General features: G+C 35.5%; 1 protein-coding gene across 11 annotated transcripts in view; it reads left to right on the top strand.

Moving 5' to 3' along the window:
* Nucleotides 1–23,443, top strand: part of LOC113061885 (membrane-associated guanylate kinase, WW and PDZ domain-containing protein 2-like) — a 190,268-nt gene that overhangs the window by 105,925 nt on the left and 60,900 nt on the right. For 10 of the 11 annotated variants that reach the window (XM_026231406.1, XM_026231399.1, XM_026231392.1 and 7 more), the window contains exons 3-5: nt 14,193–14,312; nt 18,993–19,208; nt 21,747–21,951. In XM_026231406.1, the coding sequence (XP_026087191.1) occupies nt 14,193–14,312; nt 18,993–19,208; nt 21,747–21,951 (541 nt within the window). Of the gene's footprint in view, nt 1–14,192; nt 14,313–18,765; nt 18,915–18,992; nt 19,209–21,746; nt 21,952–23,443 lie in introns of those variants that run through there. The other variant, XM_026231431.1, reaches the window with a different exon arrangement.

Raw genomic sequence — 23,443 nt, 5'->3', positions numbered from 1 at the left:
TTTGTTCCAAAATATTCTGAGCAAAACACTCTAAGGTAGCATCTTAAATTATATATAACCATATAAGTGACAGGTCTAGATCACTATTTATAGGCAGCAACATGATATACAAATCACAACTCTGACGTTGGGTACAGATGAGATTAGGCTCATCTGATATATAGTTAGTTAGTTAGTTAGTTAGTAACTTTATTTATTATATTTGGTGTCAGTGACTTGTTTCTATATGCAGTTCTTACAAAAGACAATGCAACATAAATATTCATAGTAGGACAATACAAATTTCACAGCAATTATTCAAAAAATACTGATACTGAATGAGACCTGCTAATTTAAAAATGATAACTCTTTCTTTCCTATCTTTCATTTAAGAACTCCACTGCCTGTGATATAAAATATTTTTTTCCCTATTAAAACAACAACAGCAACAACAAAATGCTGGTATCCTAAATCTTCTACCTTAAAGCTAAAACTCAAACTCATTATAAAGTATATCTGCCTGTCGTCAGATATAATTTTCATAGCTTTACCAAGACATCTAGTCTGATAAATTTGTTTTAAACAAGGGATACAGTAATGTACTCACAGTACTTAAAATTTTCCTTAACAAACCTACTCTTTTGTTCCACTGCAACATTCCCGAACCAGCAAATAATACAAAATGTCAGCACACTTTCAATAAAAGAGTTATGAAACACCTTTAACAATAGGGGGCTTACCCTAAATTACTTCCCCTTCCTAAGATAATATAGTCTTTGCTGGTCCTTTTTGTGCACAGCGTGAGACCGTTTATCCTACCTTCAATCTAAAACAAATCCAGGCTATTTATACTTTTCTACCCTCTGAATCTGCTGCCCTTTAATAATGGTCGCACTCGTTGGGGACTCCTTCCTAAAATCAATACACATTTCTTTAGTTTTTGAAACATTTAACTTGATATTTGATAAATCACACCAAGAAACAAATTCATTTCATATATATTTATATATATCTGTAATGGCAAGGTCAAACTTTAAACAGACATTATTCCAGTCTTCTGTGTCACATGATCCCTCAAAACTCATTATAATGTTAATTTGGTCCCCCCACAAAAAAAAAAAAAAAAAAAAAAAAATTGAAAATAGTTGTACTGCTTCTTTGATTAAAAGAAAGTTTGAACACAATTTTCCTGAAAGAGCCCCAGACACGACATAAAAAATATTTATATTGTCACAAATTTACGCTTTGGTCTCACAACTTGGTCTCACAACTTACTATTTTGTCGATTTGCTATTCCGTCTCCTCGTTTTTAACTAATGTTTTAACTAGGCCTGTCAAAAATAGTGCGTTAACGACGTTAATTAGTTGTTTGTCGTTAATTACGTCAAATTTTTTTAACGCATTTCACGCATGCGCAGTGTGAAAAATTATTCAGGTCAGGAAAATCTCGTCGATCTCTGAATTCTCAAGATAGTAAAAAACAGCGGCGAGCGCTGCGACGAAAACACCGAAGAAGCTTAAGGTTTTACCCCAGTTACTCTCAAATACATTCATGCCAAGCTCGATAAACAGAGACGACTTTGGTAGTTGATACGCTGGAGCTTCTTCCTGTTATAGCGTCCTGTGTTTCACACTGCGCATGCGCAGAACGCCTACATGCAATGCAGCGAAAATTACAGCTGTTTGGAAAAGCATATGCATTTTTACTTGGTTTTACTGGCACTTGAAGCCTTCAGAACATGAAAATATCGATCTTAAAGTATTGTGGCAGAGCAAATGAACACCTCCCAAAAACAAGAGTGCCCAGAGTGCTGCTTTTGTGATGGTGGCGCATGTTTGTGTTTCTGAGTTCATTCTTTCTAGTTTCTCTATGCATAATTTCATAGATATGTGGCTATATTTAACCACTGGTTCACCTAAAACTCTTACACTATCTGTAGTAAAATGGCATGGTTTGATCAGGTAAATTTGATCTAAGTAAATGTTAAACTTTTGAAATTCAGAAAAAAAGAACCACATATTGATGAATCAATACATGAAAATTATGTATCTGTGTCCTGTTATTTATCTTTTGGTACGCATTTCAGAAAAAAAATGGTTAGGATTCAGGTGTAATTGCAAATAGTGATTAATCCTGATTAATCCACTGAAAATTCTGATTAATTTGATTAAAAATGTTAATCATTTGACAGCCCTAGTTTTAACATCATTTAGTAAGATGTAACATTAGCTTGTTTTAAGCACAATGTGCTCACAATTTACATTTTCCTTCCCTTGTTTTAAGTAAATCATGTGCAAATTTAAGGCCTACTTATTCAAAACTGTTCTGTTCTGTTCATTGAATGAATTGTATAAAGGCTGCGTCACTGTTACAGTCCTGTCATACTGAGGTATTTTCTCAATATGCAAAAAAAGAAATTGTGGACAGGAATTAGTTAAACGTAGTTATGATTTTCCTAAAATGAGGGAACAAATGAATAAATATTTTGTTGACTTTTTTTATTATTAAAAAAATTACTTATTTTATTTGTTTTTATTGTGTTAGTCATCTAGATAAATCTTTGCATTGGGAACACACCAATGATGACGCTTTCTCACATGCCTGCTCCTCATTCTTCTATTTCATTGCTTCACCATCCCAGTTGCTTGCTCCTCACTTCTTCTAGTACATCCTCCATGACTGTTTCAAGTCAACAGACCACAGAAGTCCAAACAGAAAGCGTTATTACAGTTCATATCTCATAATCTTGCCGGAATAATACCCCCTTTCCTCAGTAAATGGGTTGGTGGTTGTGGATTGCAATTGCCAGTTCCTTTTGCAAGGCATTAATAGCAAGCTGTAATTTCCCCTGATGAATCACAGTGCAATGTTGTCATATTGTCTCATAAACAGGAGGCAGAAGAAGTAGGTCACTGTCTTTTCTCATCACAAGCAACATTCTCTACGAGGGATTACTTGCTGTGGCGCTTTCATACATGGGCAAGACAGGATTTGGACCCTTGGCAGCTGTAAGGCTGATTTGCCTTAATGATTTCGGACGGCGACTGTATGTGCCATGACTTTGAGGGGCAGTGCGGGAGTTGCCTGAAGTCTTTCTTTAGAGTCTGTCACATCGCAGTGGCTAGTCCTTAGATCAAGAGAGGAATCATCTACTGTATCTCCCAGCAAGACCAGACAGAGAGACTTAGGAATCAAGTTCAAGGAAACGAGACAGGGTCCATATTGCAGGCATTAAGACGTGTACGGAGGCATCATTTGGGTTTGGTTAGTGTTCCATCCTGACCTTGGTTTGGTTGCAAAGATGATTCATGGAACCCAGCCAAAGGACAGAAGCATGCCACAGAAAGGTGAACAAACCCCATGCTACCAGCTCTCCTGAAGAACAAGCACAATGACTGTACGGGCATCTTGCATGGCTCGGTGCCTACTAACACAGCAACAGTAATCATCTTGGATCAGAGCAAGATAATCACATGCACAAGACTACAGAGGAAAATCCAGAAGTGATGGATTTCCAGCTAAGCACCTCGTATCTTTTCTCAAATGGAGACGTGGCACATTCTCATACAGTATGAAATTCTGCACATGTTCTTTTGCATTAAGCATTCGGTTTGTGGTCCACCCACTGATCCATTTTCATGTTGTTAAATTACTTTCTGACACCAGAGTTGTGGCCTAGCGGTTGGCTCACATGCTCCATCACGTTGTGTTGTGGTGCTTGTGCAGACTTTGCATGTTCTTTCTAGTATCTCTGTGACTTAAAATGAGGAATATGACTGTCAATGGAAAGCAAAGGCCAACTTTGTTGAGATATGTACGGTAATACACTGCAAAAAAAAAAAAAAAAAAAAAATATATATATATATATATATATATATATATATATATATATATATATATATATATATATATATATATCCTTTATCAATCTTATCCTTTACTTATCCATTAAATAGTAACGCCAGTTACTTTATTTTCCCATTTATTGACTGATAAGCCTCCTGTCCCCTTGTTGGGAGAAATCAGAAGTACAGAGGCATTGTGTGCACTGTGTGAACATGATGTAGTTCTAGACTAAATGTGAATATGCATTAATTCACCCCACTCGCAAAAAAATAAAATAAAAACAAATCCAGATTTAGTATTCATCTGAATTAAAACTGTGAAATGCAAACTCAGAATATGAAGCAAACCTACAATAATTAAATATGCAAAAAAACACAAATGTATCTAATCCCATTTTAACTAATGTCTTTGCTGCTGACCTTTGATGATCCAGTTCAACCATACTAATAAGCAAAATGACTTTAGATAAACTTTTTCTATTTTTATTAGTGTTCTCCTGTGTTCTACTGTACAGATGTGACACATTACTTTCCATAAAAAGTAACTAAGTAACGTGATGAGTTACTTTTTTAGAGAGTAATGCAATATTGTAATGCATTACTGTGTGACAGTGTGACTGGAGTGACATGATACATGTCTGCTGTTACAGTACTGTTTTTGGTTTCGATTCACTGTAAGTGCTGCGCTTGGTTTGAGTTGCTTTAATTAGCATTTGGGAACCCAACATTCGCCATTAGAAACGTTTGTAAATATGATGTTGTTTAAAAAGTGTCAGTGTCACATAATCCATCAGAAATCATTCTAATATGCTGATTTGCTGCTCAAGAAACATTTCTCATTATTATCAATGTTAAAAACAGTTTTGTTGCTTAATATTTTTGTGGAAACGATACCACTCAAACATTTGTATAAGATTTAAAAAAGAGAGAGAAATTAATAATTTTATTCATCATGCATGAAAGTGACATAAAGTGAGTGAAGACATTTAAAATCATTTCTATTTAATAAATTCATTAACACATTTTATTAATATATCTGATAAATGCAAATAAATGCTGTTCATTAAACTTTATATTTATCAAAATACTAAAAATTCACAAGATATGAAGCAGCAAAAATTTTTCAACACTGATCTGACTCTTGAGAGTTAAATAAATTGTAATGATTTCTAAAAGATCATGTCACACTGAAAACTAGAGTAGAAAATGAGAGAATTCTGCTTTGCATCACAGGAACAACATTACATTTGATAATATTTTCAAATTGAAAACTTTTTTTGTATTTGTAATAATATTTCACAATATTTCTTTTTTCAATTTATTTTGATGAAATAAATTCAGCCTTTGATGAGCAGAAGTTATTACAAAATCATTAATAATTGTAATGTTTTCAAACTTTTGGCAGGTACTTTAATAATAATAACAATGCTATATACTTCACTATAATATACAGTATTAAAGTACTTTATTATAATATATTATTATATTGTGTCATGATTATTAAATGCTGCTTTTTTTACAGGACAGTATGTATTTTTACAATAAAATATATATCTTTTAATGTGCTAAAATATAATTTTTAAGTAATGAGTGCAGGGGGTGTGGCTTGTGGGCGTGACTCGGGGAAATTGTAAATTGTTACAAATTGGTCAGTTTTATTACATTTAAAAAAAGCCCTACTGAAACTATCAAAACCCCTTAAACATTTTCAAAATTTCATAAAACTTATTTTTAGAAAATTAATGTATCCTAAAAAAAGAAAGAAATGCCTACAGTAACTTTGCTATTTTCCCTATACATTTTGTTTGTTTCAAGAGGAACATTTGTTGCAGCGTGTTAATCATTTACTGAGATACAACCCTTGTGGAGAGCAGTAGTTGTTAATGAAGAATCAAATATAATAACATAAAGAATGTGCCATTATGTCTATGCAGTGGAAATTGAGACCTTTTATATGAGGCACATACTGTTCTTGTTACATGTCTTATGAGACTGTGAACCTTTGCCAGGAAATAGCCCACGCGCCAAGCCCAGATCCTTCACGCCTCTCTTCGTTTTCTACCTTGCTTGAGCAAGTGGGCAAAAACGCTATTTCCAGATAGTATTGTCCTCCCCCCTTCTTCTCAGCAGGAGATATGAGGTACATTTTGTACACGGGAAGATGATGCCACTTCCAAGTGGACGATACTGAGGACAAATAACTAGCCGTCTACCACACTGAGAAAGTGTGTGCCTTTTTTGCAGATTGCTACAGCCCATGATTGCTCAAGTGGAAAGAATCACTTTTTCTCTTCCTCTAGAGGTTGGTAAACTGGAAGGCACTTTCCATCTGAAGTTGAATGAAATGTAAATTGGATAAAAGCTTGATTAAGAAAAACACTCTAGAGAGAAGCTCAAACTTAATAAAACAAATAGTGATCTTAAAACTAGGATAATATTTTGCATTGTTTTTCCTAAGTATTATCCAATGATATATGTCTATTATCTGCACTAACTTCTTAAAGTCCATAGCAAATTAGCATTGCCTAATGCAATGAACTCTTTGGAATGAAGCACTAATGGACAATTTGCATAAGTATGACACGCAAAAATCTGCAAGAGACCTATCTTGTGTGTATCGAGACATACTGAGATGTATGGCTCAGTGTTGATACCATTATTGACAGTGTGCTTCCAGCTTTCTGACAACATGCCCCTACATACAGTATCCGTAAAACATCATATAAACACATTAGATTTCATGGATAAAATTGTACTTACACATAGTTAGTGTTTGGCGAGTACGCATAGCATACAGTAGCTCTTGCTGCTAAATGTTTTAGCTTTACAGTCTTTCCCATTTAAAAATCGACCATATATTGATGAAAAATGTCTTTGCTGCATGACAGTCACAGCCAACAGTCACTGACAGTGTCTGCTATTCTTTGGAAAGCCAGTGAGAAATAAACAGATTGATGTGCATCTCGTCAACAAAGCCTTTCTGCCAAAGTAGCTGTCTCTCCAGAGAAGAAAGCACTAGCGTGGAGATCGATGCATCTTCCAGCAATTTGCTTTTCTTATTTAAAGTATGATTTATCAACAAATTAAGCTTTAGGCCGATGTTGGCAAGCGATTAAATGGTCGTAGTGGATTCATTTTCTTTTCATTATGTTATTACATGCTTGAGTAGTCGACGGTATTGTGAGATATTCTAGTTGTCGTCATGAAGCAGTCTTTGTGCAGTCTTCAGTCAAATCTTGCCCTGCGAAGACACGGGTCGTGTGAGTGGAGACATTTCATTTGCCACTATTTCCTCTGACCTGTCATTAGCATACCCATCATAACTCTGAATGAGAGGCTATCACAGTGGAAAGACACCCAGCTTTGGGGTTTGTTGTCATTGTGTAGCTATTGATTGATAGATGATGAGAGATGATGTGAGTTTCAAATACTAGTGACAACTTGATGACTGTCCAGGGCTCCTGTTGGGTTCTCCACAACACTTGATGCCATCGTCTCAGCGGAGTGCGAATCTATGCTGTCAGATGTGTTTTTTAAACCGCTGTAGTTGAATCGTGATTGCGGTGAACTGGTAATTGTTAGGTCAGTTAATGGATTCGATTTTCACCGCTAGGGCTGTCCCGATAACAAATTTTGCTGGATGATAAATTGTCCAAGAAATGATCGCGATAAATGATAATATTGTCGTTCTAAGACCAGTTTCAACTTATATAATGATAATGGCACAATAATGCAAGTACACCTTTTCAAAGATCAAAACATTTTAATTTTATTTTTTTGGCAGATTCAGAGCAAGAAATACCAACATGTTGACTTTGTGTGACTTAAAATTAGTTAATTTTGTATGTTATATTATGTTTATATGCCAGTTAGGGATATGCTCATATTGACCATTTCACCATCAACCAAAAGTAAACATTTTAACCGATGAAGGGGCCGTTCACATATCTGTCTTTTTTTTTTGTGCTCAAGTTCGTTATTTCAAATGCGGTATGCACGCTCATATTGGAAGCGACACGTTGTGAGGCGCTCATTTTTCCAGACGCGTCCGCACCGCATCGAGTTATAAAACATCTCAGCTTCTCAGAATGACGCAAGTGCACCAGATCATGTGAAAAGAACGAAATCAAACAGCGTTTTTTACTTTTCTTCTTAAATTAATCTTGTAGCAAAGTTACAGCAACGGTTTTTCGGTGGTGGAAATCCATTACTGAAATGTCCTTGTTGTAACGGAGATCGCAGCTGATAGATGCTTAGCAACGACAGACACCTAGGCCCATTTCGAGAGAAAGGACAGCGAAGTTGCTTGCAAAATATGTGATGCGATATTAAAATAAAGCAGTAGTGCAAGTACAATGCAATATCACTTGAGACGCAAACATCCACAAGTAAATGAAAGGCACTTCCAAAAGCTGGCCCCTCTAGTGAGACGTTATTCCCCGAGACATCTGTGCCATCGGAAAGGGTGTTTTCTGCCACGGGCTGACCATAGTCTGTGCTCCAGACAAACCCCACATCATGACACGTTACATTATCTAAATAAAAATGTAAAAAAAAGAAATTATCACGGGCAGAAAAATTATCGAGCTCATTTTTTTTTTAATCGTGCAATTAATTGATTTAGCGACTATCGCGACAGGCCTAGTCACCACTTCAATTCAGCCAGAATTTGGACTAACAGAGGGTACAGGAATTTGCTATGCTGTTGGCTTTTGATGTTGCGTGTCTGGTACTTGGATTTATGGGAAGCGGTGAGTAAAGGTCTTTAAAATTGTTGTTAAGATTTTGGAGGGTCAATGATAAATAAGAATGGCCGCTAAAATATTTTAAAGTTCAGCACGTGCCAAGTTCTTAAATGTTCTAGTTTTCTGTAGTATTCTTATTGCATACACACACACACATACTGTACATACATGTAAATACATAGGGCTGTCAGTTTAACATGTTAGTTAATTAGTTATGAAAAAAATAAGCGATTAAAATATTTTAATGCAGTTAACACAATGGCCCCATCCCCAGACCTGTAGAACATCTTACATTTCATATAATTGACTGTTGACCAATATGATTCAGGGAAACAACTCCATAAATGCAGTTATGCCCTAAAATTCAATTCTCATATTTCAAAACAAATTTTTATATCATTAGATAAGTGATATCACATGAGCAGTAGGCTATTGCATGAGTGCTGATTTTGTCCTGAATATGACAAATTAAATGTGATTTTATGCTACAGTTCAGTAAATAAGAAGTTGATGTTGTGTTGTATTTAAACACAATATCATGTGTTTTTGCTCAATTTTGCAGAGAACATATTGCCTTTAAATCCATAGCAGAATTGTTGTGCATCTCCAAGAAACAGCAGTGTTTAGATTCTGAATTAATCTGCGTATTGAATCATGTGAAACAATGCTTCAGTGGCCTATTAATAAAGAGAGCCATTTACCGTATTTTACGGACAATAAGTCGCACCTGAGTATAATTCGCATCAGTCCAAAAATACGTCATGATGAGGAAAAAAAAAAAAAACCTTTTATAAATCACACTGGACTATAAGTCGCATTAACTTAGAACCAAGAAACAATAGAAAACATTACCGTCTACAGCCGCGAGAGGGCGCTCTATGCTGCTCAGTGTTCCTGTAGACCAGTGGTTCCCAAACTTTTTTCAGCATGCACCCCTTTCTAGTGTTTGGCACCTGTCAAGCACCCCCCCAACACCTTACTCTGGTTAGATTTCACATTTTTAATTGCAATAACTAAATACAAATATTCACTGTAAATTAGAAAACATAATAATAATAATAAAAGATCACTTCTTTTTTTGTGAGATGGATGGGCCTGCATGTTTGCACACAGATCATATACATTAAATATATATGATATATACATATAAATATTTAATTTCTTTAAAGTGCCCTTTTTTAACCTGGATTCACGAAACATTCTTAAGAATAAATTTCTTCTCAACTTCCATTTTCTTCTTATTTTTTAATTTTAGAAAAAACTTAAGGATATTTTGTATTCCCAAAAAAAATCATCTTAAGAATATTCTTATCTTTTCTTAAGATTGTTGAAGATAATCTTCTTAAATTTAGGACAGCCCCAGACTTTTCTTAAATCCAAATAATAATAATAATTATTTAATTAATTTATTGGGTTATTTGAAATTAATTGTTATATTTGAACATTACAGCAACAGCTACATATAATACATAGGAGGACTAGAGATGTGCACAAGTTTTCTGAAGGGACAGCGATGACTGTTAATGTAAACATGATCGCTCATGATTAGCCTATGTGTGACGCTGCTTTTTGCTGACTTCAAAACTCATTAGCAACCCTGAAACGAGTCAGGGTTAATTTTAGCTTATTAATACATCATCTTTGGCAATATTCGGTGCATATGAGTGCGCAGGATGCATTTGCTGTAGAAGCACGGAGTAAAATACCTGAAGCGTTCACTCAGATGAAAGTGCAAAAACACGACACAAAAATTAATGAAACATATTGCTGCAGCTTAAGACAGGCTATTTTAAAAGTAACTGTTCAAAAACAGGACGCATTAAAACATGAAGCTGAGCGCCATTCAAAGTCGCAACAAAAATATACAGTCTGGTGCGTGCTTATGATTATGATTATTAGGGTAATCTACAGGAGTGACTTTAGCAGCAACATGTATTTATTCAGATAACGGCTGTTAATTTCTTCTTAAGAAAAAAAATTAAGATGTTCTTAGGAATATATTTGAGAACGTTTTAATATTTTAATTTATTTCTTAAGAAGATTTTTGTGAATCTGGCCCCAGGTGTCCATTCTGTTGAATGTAGTAAGTGAAAAAATGAACGAATTATCAGTTAGCACCTAATATGAACTAAAAGAACAGGGCGGGGCTATTGTGACACAAACGTGCTTGTAAAATGAAATGAAATCAATTGTAATTTATACAGTAATGTAGTGTGTAATGTGAAATGTGAAATTTTATTTCTTAATAAAACCTTTGCATGTAAAGTTTACCTCAGTTAAATACATAAAAATAATAAAGAGCGATCTTTTTCCCCGCCATTACAAACATTCTCTTGCGCACCCCTGGTGGTCAGTCTGCGCACCACTAGGGGTGCACGCACCCCAGTTTGGGAACCACTGCTGTAGACTATAGACTGTATGCTTAGTGAGGGGGTGGTGTGTGTGTTGATTTCCTTAGGCTATTTAGGGATGCCTTAATGTGCTCCTATTCTCCTTATTATACCTTTAACCCTGATTAGATTCACCTGAACAAGGTAATCAAGACGTTTAGAGTGCTAAAGACTTCCAGGCATAGATATGATAAATATCTAGATGTTTCATTGGCCATTTGTCCGCCATGTTTATCCAGGCAAGACTGCTTGAAAAACAAATTAAGGTTAATGTTGGAGCTACATTTTATTCTGGATAAAAACACAACAACGTTTACATTGTTCAACTAATTTCAGTGGCTTGTGATCTACATGGAGATAAAAAATAACTCTGTCTTTAGTTATTTAGTTAGGCTTGGAAAATTATTAATTTTCACAAGAAATTGTGAAAGCTTTTTTTTCGGTTAACAATTCTTACGTTAATGTAGTGATATATACATGCAAGTAATTTTAAGGTACATTAAATGAAATTACGTGTTTTCATTGCTTTCTCTGTCTTCAACCCCAACATTTAAGCTTTTTCTTGTGCTTCAGTTCGGAACACAGCTCATTCCCTTGGGAATACTGTGTTTTTCCTTTCTAGGCTATTTACATTTTTTGTGTAAATGCACATACAATAGGCTACATGGTCAGCATTAAACAGCCTGTGTAAATCATTTTAAATGCAGTCTATATTATTGTGATTGAAGAAACTGGTTATATGACAAAATCGACAGAACATTTAATAAAGTAATTATATTACATAGTATTGTTATAAAAAATGCCCATACAAAGGTAAACAATGCTCCTGGAACTCTTGGAAAAGTTAATTTCTGACCCTGGCACAGAGGAGAGAGAGAGAGAGAGAGCATGGTTTGAAAGGTTCCATAGAATGCATTGATACAATATTTTAAATTGTTCTCTGATGTCCCCAGAGTGTGTATGTGAAGTTTTATCTCAAAATACCCCACAGATAATTTTTTATAGCTTGTTGAAATTGCCACTTTTTAGGGTATGAGCCAAAACGCTCTAAGTGTATGTCCCCTTTAAATGAAAATGAGCTGGTACTTCCACCTCTATTCCAGTTCGCCCAAGTCCGCGGTTTTTCCGCAAATTGGTCTACTTTAACACTGTTCCCGTGGGTTACTTTTCATGTCCGTGGGAAGGTTTTGTTACGAAAACCTGGCAACCCTGCTCCCTTCTCAGAAGAGTGTGGAGCTTTAAGAGCTCATGCTCACAGGTGTACCGGTGTTACGCTGATGGTGTTACTGACCTCACACAATGCTTCCAAGCGCAATTTTTAACTACCACATTCCTATTCGCAATCATTCTGGTATCACGTGAAGTCATTATGACCATTCATTCAGTCCCGATTTGAGAGTTATGGAGAGTTGCCCAGAGCAATATGGCGGTGACGTTGATGTTGATGTGCAGTCGAGAGGCCAATGAGGCGTCTAGGTAAATACTGTAGATGCATCTCAAAAAATTTGACTATCATGGAAAGTTCTTTAATTTTGTAATTCATTTTAAAAAAAAGCAAACTTTCTTGTATTCTAGATTCATTTCACATAAACTGAAATATTTAAAGAATTTTTTTGTTTTAATTCGGATGGTTATGACTTAGATCTTAGGAAAATGTAAATTTCAGTATGTCAAATGTTTTAAATATTTTCTCAAAGATCAATCAAAAAACGATTTACAAAAATCTTCTCCAAAGCAGGTTTAATTGTGTACTCATAATTAATCTTCCCAAGGTTATGGTCATCCCTGTTGCTTGTGCACCTTTTCCTACCACACTTTTTCCTTCCAGTCAACATTCTATGGATATATTTTGATACAGCACTCTGTGAACAGCCAGCCTTTTCAGCAGTGACTTTATTTGGCTTACCCTCCTTGTGGAGGGTGTTGATGATTGTCTTCTGGACAACTGTCGAGTCAGTAGTCTTTCCCATAATTGTGGATGCATGTTCTAAACTAGCCCAAGAGGTACCCAGTATTTATACTCAAAACTAATCAAGTTCAAATTGTAATATTCTATTTTTCTAAGTCGTAACCATCAGATAAAAAAAACTATTGAAATATTTCAGTTTGTGTGCAATGGAACTAGAATGTAAGAAAGGTTTTTAATTCAATTACAAAAAATAAAGACCTTTCCATGATATTCAAATTTTTTGAGATGCACCTGTATTCCCCTGGTCCACTTTAAACTATAGTTTATTTTGCATTGTAGTCTTATAACAAGAATAAATTGGATGCCAACTAAAGTTATAGTTGTGCTATAAGACTTGACTTGGACATGAAGTCTAATCATACACTACTACTGTATTTAAATATTTTTTTTAATCGTGTAACAGTTTGTGTTTAATGTTTTAAAATATAATTATTATTGAAAATATATTAAGAAGCTTGTAATATTTAGTCTTTTTGAAACATAAATTTGTATAAATTTTTCCATAATTGCTGATTAACAAAAAGCTTAATGAAGAAAGTTTATTTTGAAATAGAAATCTCATTATACATATCTTTATTGTCACTGTGTCCTTGGTGAATATAATTATTTCTTCTTCTTTTGAGAGGGATTAATAGAGTGATTAGAATGATTTCTGAATGATAATGTGAAACTGGATATTCTGAAAATTCAGCTTTGCCATCACAGGAATAAATCGCATTTTAAAATATTTTAAAACCGAGAACAATTCCTTTAAATCTGAAAAATATGTCACAAAATTAAAGTTTTGCTGTATTTTTTTTATATAAAAAAACAGCATTTGTGAGCATGATAAGTCTTTTGAAAACATTAAAAGTAACTAAATATTACAACATTTTGGTTCATGGAAATTTGTCAACAAAATAACAAGTTTTTATGGAAAACAAAATTTTTCCAGGCTTGTATGTTTCATTTTGTATGAATGGGGTTGCGTCATTATTTTCTCCTTAAAACCTCAAAAACCTGACATTTGGTTTTCCTTCCTTCCTCCTTCTCTTTTCTGTGTCTGACAGACTGTCAGACAGCATATGTGGCACTCTGTGTAAAAATGGAGTGAACCAGTTACCCAAAGCAACTGTTCTGTTTGGCTCATGTTGAGCTTTGCTATAAAACCCTTTTTTGTTGTAGTTGTTGGATGAACTTTCTAGCTGCTGAGTAAGCCCATGGCACAAACCCTTAGAAGACTTGTTGACCTGAACTAAATCCCGCCTTTCTCTTTCTCTGTAGGTACAACGAGGCAGCCTAAAGAAGGAGAGGTTCCAGGAGTGGACTACAATTTTGTGACCATTGAGCGGTTTGTGGAATTGGAAAGAAGTGGAGCTTTGCTGGAAAGTGGAACTTATGAAAGTAAATTGACGTTTTTGTCCCGATATCATAATGCTATGGATTGTGGACCTGTCTTAAACTAACTAATCATCCAATTTTGGGCCAGATTTATTAACAGATTACATCAGTGCAAACCATCTTTTGTCTTAAAATAGTATTGTCAGGATTTATTAAAGATGCACAGTGAAGAATTAGTGCTAAAAATGTGTCAACAGTTGTTTTTGCGCCTGATCTTATTGAATATGCATTTGTAGGAGTTTCCCTTTCATACGCAAAATTTATGGGAGTAGAGTATTTTAAATGAATCACAAAATGCGATTTGCTAACGTTTGCGCTAATCAAATTACTGGTATTTACACCAATATTTAACGGCCAAAAAAGCCTGTCTTAAATCAGGCGGTAATTTGCCCTGCTCTTGTTATATTGCACTGGGCCCGGTTCCCCAAAATGTTCTTATCGCTAAGTAGTTCTTAACCTATACTTTAACCTCTCTCTTAACCTTATGGCATAATTCCCGACACGTTCGTACGCTAAGTATATCTTCTGTAAGTCACACTTTCGTAAAGTTGGTCTGGACCATTCGTAAGCTCTCTCTTAGCGTTGTTTGAGCTCAAGACGCTTGTCGCCACCACTGTGAAGCAGTCTTTTATCAGCGCAGCGCAGTACAAGTCAAACTATGGTATGTTGACAATGTTGTGGCTCAACAATGATTTTATGTTATGGACATTTTAAGACTAATAATAAAATATGTTCGCAATGGATACAGACCTATTTATGGAGTTTATGGAGAACTAATATGGTGGTAATTAGCCTAGGCTGTTTTGTAATGTAATTAAAGCGTATAAATTGGCAGTCACTTTTGATAATGAAAATCTGGCAAACAATTTGGCTCTAAATGGCTAAGATCTATAAATAGGTAAGCATGGTGGTGTCCAGTTAGCGACCAACTATGGCAGCGACCCAACGTGTCCTTAATTGAATCAAAGACTGCGCCGGACGTGGAGCCGTTTAGTCCGATTAAATTTTTTTATTCTGCAAAACTAAAGCCCTTTTGACATTTTACCTGACGTGGCTACATAAAAAAAAAATTCAGAAAATCGATTCTTGAGCAATCGATGCCAACTAATTCAGCACCATTACTTGGGAAAGCGCTCTTGTAACGTCAGACGTAAGAGGCAGCGTGCTAAGAAGCATCCTAAGGGACACTTCGGGGAACACACTTAGGAACATAAAAAACTTTGGTAAGATATATCCTTCGAGGTCTTCTTAGCGCGCTAAGAGTGAGCGTTATCGGGGAACCGGGCCCTGGTTATTATGAAAAAATTATCTGGTAAATCACACTGAGATTTTTCCCCTCCCATTGGTGCTATTGTGGAATATTGGAATACAGGAATACAGAGTATTTTTGTGCTATGGACATGACCGATACTCAAATCATGGAGTTCCTTGGGGTGACGTGTGTTATTATTACTACTCTAAGCAATTTTAACATAGTGAAAAAGACAATCAGCTAAATAATCCCATAGATTTACATTGACAAAGGGAACTGTATCATATTTAGGAGGAAAATATCTTCAGACAGGTTTTTATGCACATTTTTAGGCAAATTCTAGATTATTTATTTATTTATTTATTCTCATGTGTATGAAAACCATTTTTTATATAGTTTTATATATAGTGCATAGATTGCAATGGAAGCACATTTACCAAGAAAAATCATAGTTGTGCATTAAAAAAGTGTGAATTTGCCTGAACAAGTTCCATGAATTAATAATTATCTAAGATAACTAAAGAAAACATTTCTATGGTCATTCTTAAACTCCAAAGCCTATCATTAATATGATTCAGACAGATATTTGTAAGCCGTTTGCTTACAAATTTGTTCTTCAGAGCATTTTGTTTGCGTTCGTAATTTATTACATTTATTAATTAGGCACAGTGGTGTCCCTAGTGGCTACAAGTTGTAAAGCCATTTTTATTTTGTGCAACTTTTACATTTTTAAAAGCTTTTTGTTTTCTTTTTGCGAAAATCTGATTTGAGACCCTAGTAGAGAACAGACCTTGGGAAAGTATCTGATTGGCGGTAACTCTAGTTAATTCGCAGCATGATATAAAAATACCCTAAAGGGAATCTGATTCTCTGGGGTCTTGTGAGCTTAGCCTTTCTTTACTTCAAAAGTCCAACAACTCCATCCCTTGAATAAATATTACTCTCCTCCTCCCTCTTTCGGTCCATTTCTACTTTTCTCTCCAATCTGACTCTTTAAACTACTGAAAGCAGTCTCCATGTGTGAAATAAATCAGCTCTTCTCTTCTGCTCGTGTTAATTTTTCCTCAGTGTTCTTTAAATGAATTTTGATCTCCAAAATGTTTTAAAGAATGTGACTAGCACAGTAAAGAGGTCTTTCTCAGCTCAGCATTATTAATGTAACATTGGGTATATAAGTGAAGTTTTGATGGATTTACAAAGGATTTTTAAATCTAATATATAAAAGTCTTTCAATCCCCTAGATACAAAAATGTACTGACACACTGATGAAGAGAGATCCTGTGAACTTCATTTTTCAAACAATCTTGAGCATTCCTATCCTACCACCGTTTTATTTCCACTGCATCAGATTATGTGTTGAGTTTATTAGCATTCTGTTACAATATAATGTAGGTGTTATTTGTCTACATTTTTAATAACTCTAAATATATCTGAAATATATTATATTTATGATATCACTGTTTACTGTATTTTAGAATTAGAGACTTCTTTATAAAAGAAAAATACATATAGAAGAAACACTGTATCTGTATTATACAGAAATACAAATCTCAACAGTGTGATGTTTGTTATTCTACTGTTATTGTTTTTAAATCCATATTTATGAGTTACAGCTGTTGCGCGCTGCAGCATCATGTCAGGTAGTGACCCAGGGAGAATTGAAGGCACACTCAACCAGATGCCCTGCTCTCCTCTAGAGCCTGTTCATCCCAGGGGAGTCATGACACTTTCACTGAGTCTGTAAACATAGAGCAGCACTCGGTCGTTTGAGCAACAGTTTGTGTGTGGTGTTGTACAGGTGTCGGAGAATGGACTTTTGAGTTTTGTTGGTTTGTTTGGAGACAAGATTTCCAGTGACTGAGCAATGGGAACACCACACTCCGAGTAGTACGATATTATGAACACTTTACATTTACCTTGTTATCTGACTAGTCATCTAAGTACATCCCAGACTTATTTTCCAAATATCTATATATTCATATTTTGGTTGCACTTTATTTTACAGTACGTGTACTAACATGTACTTATAATGTACTTACAGTGTATTTATCTAAGAAAGTTCTGGTAATACAAGGTAACTACATGGTGTAGGGTTAGGTTTAGGGATAGGTTCAGATTTAATACCTAGTTATTACATAGTTATTGTAATTACTATAATAAGTACATAGTTTGTACATGAGGAACAGGACTGTAAAATAAAGTGCTACCCAAATTTTTATATAAAGCTTATTACTACTATGCATGTAGATTAGGGTATTGATGGTTTAGGTACATGTCCATATTATAAAAAAAAATAGCTTTTGTATATGTAGACCTATATATACTTCCATACTCACAAGCTTGCAAAGACCCGCCCCACTTAGTTACTGTAGCTACGTCCGACAAGCAATGGTGCTCACACGACACAAATCATGTTCTCAAGCAGTGAAAAATACATTGTCTTGTCATTTTGGAATCCCCCCCAAAAGACATTTTTGTCCAAAATTTTCGCACATTGCAAAATAAATACGAACTTGCGCTGATAACACGTTTGCAAACTGGCTCCGAAACTTCGTCTGATATTAAAAAAATCGAGTTCGATTTTCTTCATTTTTTGCATCCATAGCAATTTTTGAAGAGGTATTTTGACAATTCAGAGCAACCGTACAAGCAAACGCCAAAATCCAGAATGGTGATTGTAAAGTTCATCTACTTTATCTCTCAGCACAAAGCACTCTGAAGATCCTTGCAAACTGAGTTCACAGAAATTGGTGGTCTTCTTTTTAATGTGGCTCCAGTATCGCTAACCAAGCATCAAACTGAGCCACTGACATCCTAAAGTAAACTTTGAATCGCCTGTGATAATCCTGCTGCTTCTTAATAAGGAGGCGGAACTCTCCTTCATCTCTATATCTCAGGTTTGGATTGGACCAATATTTGCTTTATTTTTAAGAAGCGAGAGGACAACAAAATCATCCTCCCTTCTTAAAGACTCCATTTATTACTGTTATTACAAATTTTTCGCAGCCGATTAATTAATACACATCGGACTCAGTGTGCAAGGTTTCTGTGTGTGACAAATTTTAGAATTTTAGTTGAATATGAAAAAACGCATACGAAAATTTTGGACTTAGTATGCAAGGACCTTAACACTACCCCAAAAATATATACATATTTTTTTCTTACTTTGAGAATAAAAAAATGTTGTCGGATGTCCCTAAAAGATGTGTCTGCAGATGCAGCTCACTTCTGGAAGCAATTTTGTCCCTAAAGTATAACTACAGTAAACACCCACTGGAAAAAGGTGCCTTGCTTATTGCCTGAGAGGCTGATAAACAACATGCAGGATGCTTCATCTTTCTCCATTCCTCCAGGTGTGACATGGTGGTGGCAGAGCTTACATTATAATCTTTCAAATGTCTGTTATGCATCAAATGTCTGATTGGTTGCAGATAACTATTACGGCACCCCGAAGCCCCCGGCAGAGCCCAACTCACTGCTGTTGAATGTAGCTGATCAGCTGTTGCCAGGTGCAACACCCAGATCCCAGGGCAAACGCAGACGTAACAAGTCCGTCAGCAACATGGAGAAGGCTGGCATCGAGCCGCCCGAGGAGGAAGAGGAGGAGAGGCCCGTCATCAACGGCAATGGAGTGGCCATCACCCCAGGTGAGGAGCTCTCAATCAATTTAAGACGAAGAGAGATCTTGTCATGTGTGGCTCTCCGGTGTAGTAAATCCAGTTACTGCTGTGACCTCAGATCAGGGTTACTAGCATAGAGATGATTACTGTGAGGCCACTAGGTGCATCATCACAGCAACCGCCTCCACTCTAAATTACCTCATAGTAACCACTGTTGTCAAGGCAATAGCCTAGCAACTGTCGCGCCAGCATGTTATCACACGTTCCTTGTTTTTGCGCTCCATAAGAGCGGCTCTGCGGGGCAGAAACGTGCATCAAGTCTGGATGTACTGAAAAAAACCTTTTGTTTTCTACTGACTGTAATACAGCAGCATGCCATAGTGATTTAGAATCTAACACAGGGAGAGAATTGTTGATGTGTAGAAATATAAAGAACTGCCAGAGGAAAATGTATTGCTCAGAGCTCTTTTTTTTTTATAGCTCAGTGCACTTAAATTTAACATGCAATCAAAATGGACCCTATTTGCTTTCTTAATACAAGTTCCTGGTCTTTTTTTTTTCTTTTTTTTTTTTTTGCACGATTCATCAGTCCATGTTATTTGAAAAATCTGAAACATTTAGTTGACATTGCCTAGACTGGAAATGATGATAACCAAAGGGCAAATAGCTGTTTAGGCAAGGTTTTCCGAGGTTTTCTGAATTCTTACCTGTTTTAATTGAATGTTGGTTAATGTTGATATAGTGATGTTTATGGTAATAATGAAGAGAGATTTGAAAAATAAGTGGGGGACCCTAAAAGGATAGTTAACCCAAAAATAAAAAAATGGTTCTGAGAGATTTTTGTACCTCCAATGAACTTCCACTCAAACTTTGATGCTTCCCAAAGTACAACAAGACATTGCAGCAGAAATCCATATGAACCGAACTCTTTAATCCAAGTCTTCTCCTTTATGTTGAATTTTTATGAATAAATTTAAGCTTTTTTACATACAAACCAATGCACATAAATAGAGCAAATCAAATATGGTAAATGGAAACTCACTTATATTTGCTAGACGTTTGAGAAACCTAATTGGTTCTTGTGTTTTAAGCAAGTACAGTTAAGATATACCATATTTCAATTTCATTTGTGTTTGAAAGATGAATAAAAAACTTTTCCAAATGATTTTGGAACAACATTTTGTTGGATGCAAGTGTTTCCTGTCAAAGTTATGCAAAGATTTGATTTCAAAAACAGTATCATTAAGTAGCTATTAAACCACATCTTATTTAACCTTAGAATGATCTAAAAGTAAAAAGAAAAAGAGCTGCTAAAGTCTGAACACTGGTCTTGCGAAATTTATCTTAAAATAGAGAAATAGAAACCAATAAGACGAATTTTGACAGCAAGTAAGAGTATATAATAAACTATGTTATTAATGTGGCTAGCTCAAATAATGTGGCCTTGGGATTTTATGTGAAATCTCTGACTTTTCATTGCATGCTATCTTGTGATATCTGAGAACAGTTTGAAATGTTGATGAAATGTCTGAGGGGACACATTCTTATGAGATAAGAATGTTCTTTATTTCTGTTATGAACCATCTTAGATGTACTGTTTCTGTATTTGCTATATATATATATATATATATATATATATATGGTGGTTTGCACATGCCTGGAACATATTCTAAATGTATCAACCATTGGCAAGTGTGACAAAAAGATGCTGTGCGCCTTTGATGGTTTTAAATGTTGTCTACTAGATAGACAACTCACTAGGTTTCAGAACCGAGCTTGTGTGTGTGTGATTGAGTGAAACTGTCCTTTCATTTTTCAGTTGATTAAAACATCAGTATTGCTGAATGTTATGGGATTCAGTGTCTTTTTCTTTCGTCTCTCCCTCTCTCTTCCCCTCGTTCTCTCCTCTGGGACCTCCAACCTCCATAACTCAAACTAGGACACGTTCGGCTCTCCATTTTTTTTCTTTCCTCTCTTCTTCTCTCTCACTTTCTCACCGCAGACTCCATTTGAATCACTCCGCTCTCAGTGCGGCTCACTCCATCTCTGTCTGTTCTTCCATCATTTCTTCCAGTCTTCTGTTGTTCTTTTTCTAACAAGCCCCTCTTACAGTGACCTGCTTTTCAATTCTCTCAGAAACTCCAAATCTCAGTTACATCTCCCTCTCTTATAAATATTTTCTCTGTCTGTCTCGTTCACATTCACCGTTTTTTTTCTGTAGTCTTGGACTCTTGAGTTTCACCAGCCGTGCCAATAAAAGTTGGAGACGTCTCCCAGAATATAGCGCTGGACTATTGTAAATTTGACAGCTTCTTTTTAGAAGCGTAGCTTCTGTTGGTGGTTATTCTGTTGAATTGTATTACACCATTCATATTTTTTATCCACTTCTGCTGTCTGATTCTTTTTAATTGATTCCGGTGTTTAAATCGGAGATGTAGGCCTGCAGTTTCTCTTGTCTTAAGACTTTTCATTACAATATTGGTGAAAAGTAAAAAGCAGCAAGGTTTTTAGTTTTTGTCGAGGACTACTGTTAAAAGCATTTTTTTTTTTTTTTTAATGTTTCAGAGTCCAGTGAACATGAAGACAAGAGTACGGATGCCTCAGGTGAGATTCCTACTACATGCCCCTCCGAAACCTCCACAGATGCCCCTAAAGAAGAGACAGAGCCACCAAAATCACCCCCCAAACCAGACGAGAATGACGAGTTGGGTCCTCTGCCAGATAACTGGGAGATGGCTTACACTGAGAAAGGAGAAGTGTACTTCATAGAGTGAGTATCTATTGTAAATCGGTCTGTTTTTCAGCTAATTAGAATAAGAATGGTCAAGTATAATCAACAGCATTGTTTAAAGGTGCATTCAGTACTAAGAGAGTTCAATGAATGTGAATAGTAATTTTGAAAAAATATGTAAAATCACGCACCATGTTGAGATCACTTGACCAGCTAGATATATTAAATTATATTTTATAATATGTACTGCATGTGTATAATCTATGCTAGATGATTATTTTAGTGAGAGAAGGCCCCAGGTTGTGAGCCTCCTGTGAGTTCCTTTATGAAAACAGATGATTACTACTATATTATGGTTTTCATAACATAAAAATGATTGTAAAGCATGTATTTTAGTTATGGAAGTGGCATGAGTTTTGATATTTGAGTTATGGTCACTGGACTGGTTTTGGGTCTTTTATTTGAAAAGTATCTGAGACTTTCAGTGGCCTAGGGCAACTGTGAATATAAATTAACAGAAATCATCGGAGCTGTTTTTTGCATGCATTGTTCAGACCATATTGAGCCTTGGTGCTCACGCAAGAAATACAGGTTCTAATTCTAACATCTGTTGATTACATTTCCAAGTCTTTCTCTGCTTGGTTGTTTGTTTTGTATCTTTTCATTTCATTTCATTTTTTTTTTTAACCATGCCCGGACCATGTACCTGCCCACATGCTGTTTATTAAATGAGTTAATAGAGTTAATTTAAAGCCTGAATCACTGAAAATATTTAAATATTGTGCAATGGCACAATCATGGATCAAAACCACTGTAATCCAGCCACTTGAATCATCTCTTTTAAATGCAAAAATAGTTTTGGACCGCACAGCACATCTGGATATACGCCCAGTTATAACACTCTATTAATCATTTGATTTATAGATGAAGCACTGTTGTTATGATCAATACAATTTTACACAAGCATCTCTGTTTACACTTGTTTCCATCGATCATAATAGTGCAACATTAATTGCACCATACTTTTTCATTTCACCCCAGATGATTAGGGACATCCATAAATGAATCAACCATTTGTTAATAAATACATACATAGATTGCCATTTATATAATGAAGTTATATCAAGATAATGTATCTTACTGATTATGTACTAATATAAATAATTGAGTAAAAAGAAAATAGAAATAGACACACTTTCAATTTTCAATTTTCCATTTTTTTTTTTTTTTATGATACCTGTATGTCCCTTACTAGGAAAGTGTGTGTGCGTGTGTGTGTGTGTGTGTGTGTGTGTGTGTGTGTGTGTGTGTGTGTGTGTGTTTAATATTCAAACTGTGGCTGTACAGTACTGTTTTTTTCCACAGGGACAGTAGTTATTTTCTGTTGCATCGTTCATAACAGAAGCTGTATGTGAGTGACTCCGAATGATGCGAGGACAGTCTGTCACTGCTTCATGAAACACCACACACACAGACACACACACACACACACACACACACACAGTTTGCTCTGGCCCACACAGTGTGACTA

Source organism: Carassius auratus, chromosome 4, assembly GCF_003368295.1.
Source record: "Carassius auratus strain Wakin chromosome 4, ASM336829v1, whole genome shotgun sequence".
Lineage (NCBI taxonomy): Eukaryota > Metazoa > Chordata > Actinopteri > Cypriniformes > Cyprinidae > Carassius > Carassius auratus.
The sequence above is the reverse complement of the archived record's forward strand: the minus strand, read 5'-3'. Positions and strand labels throughout refer to the sequence as shown.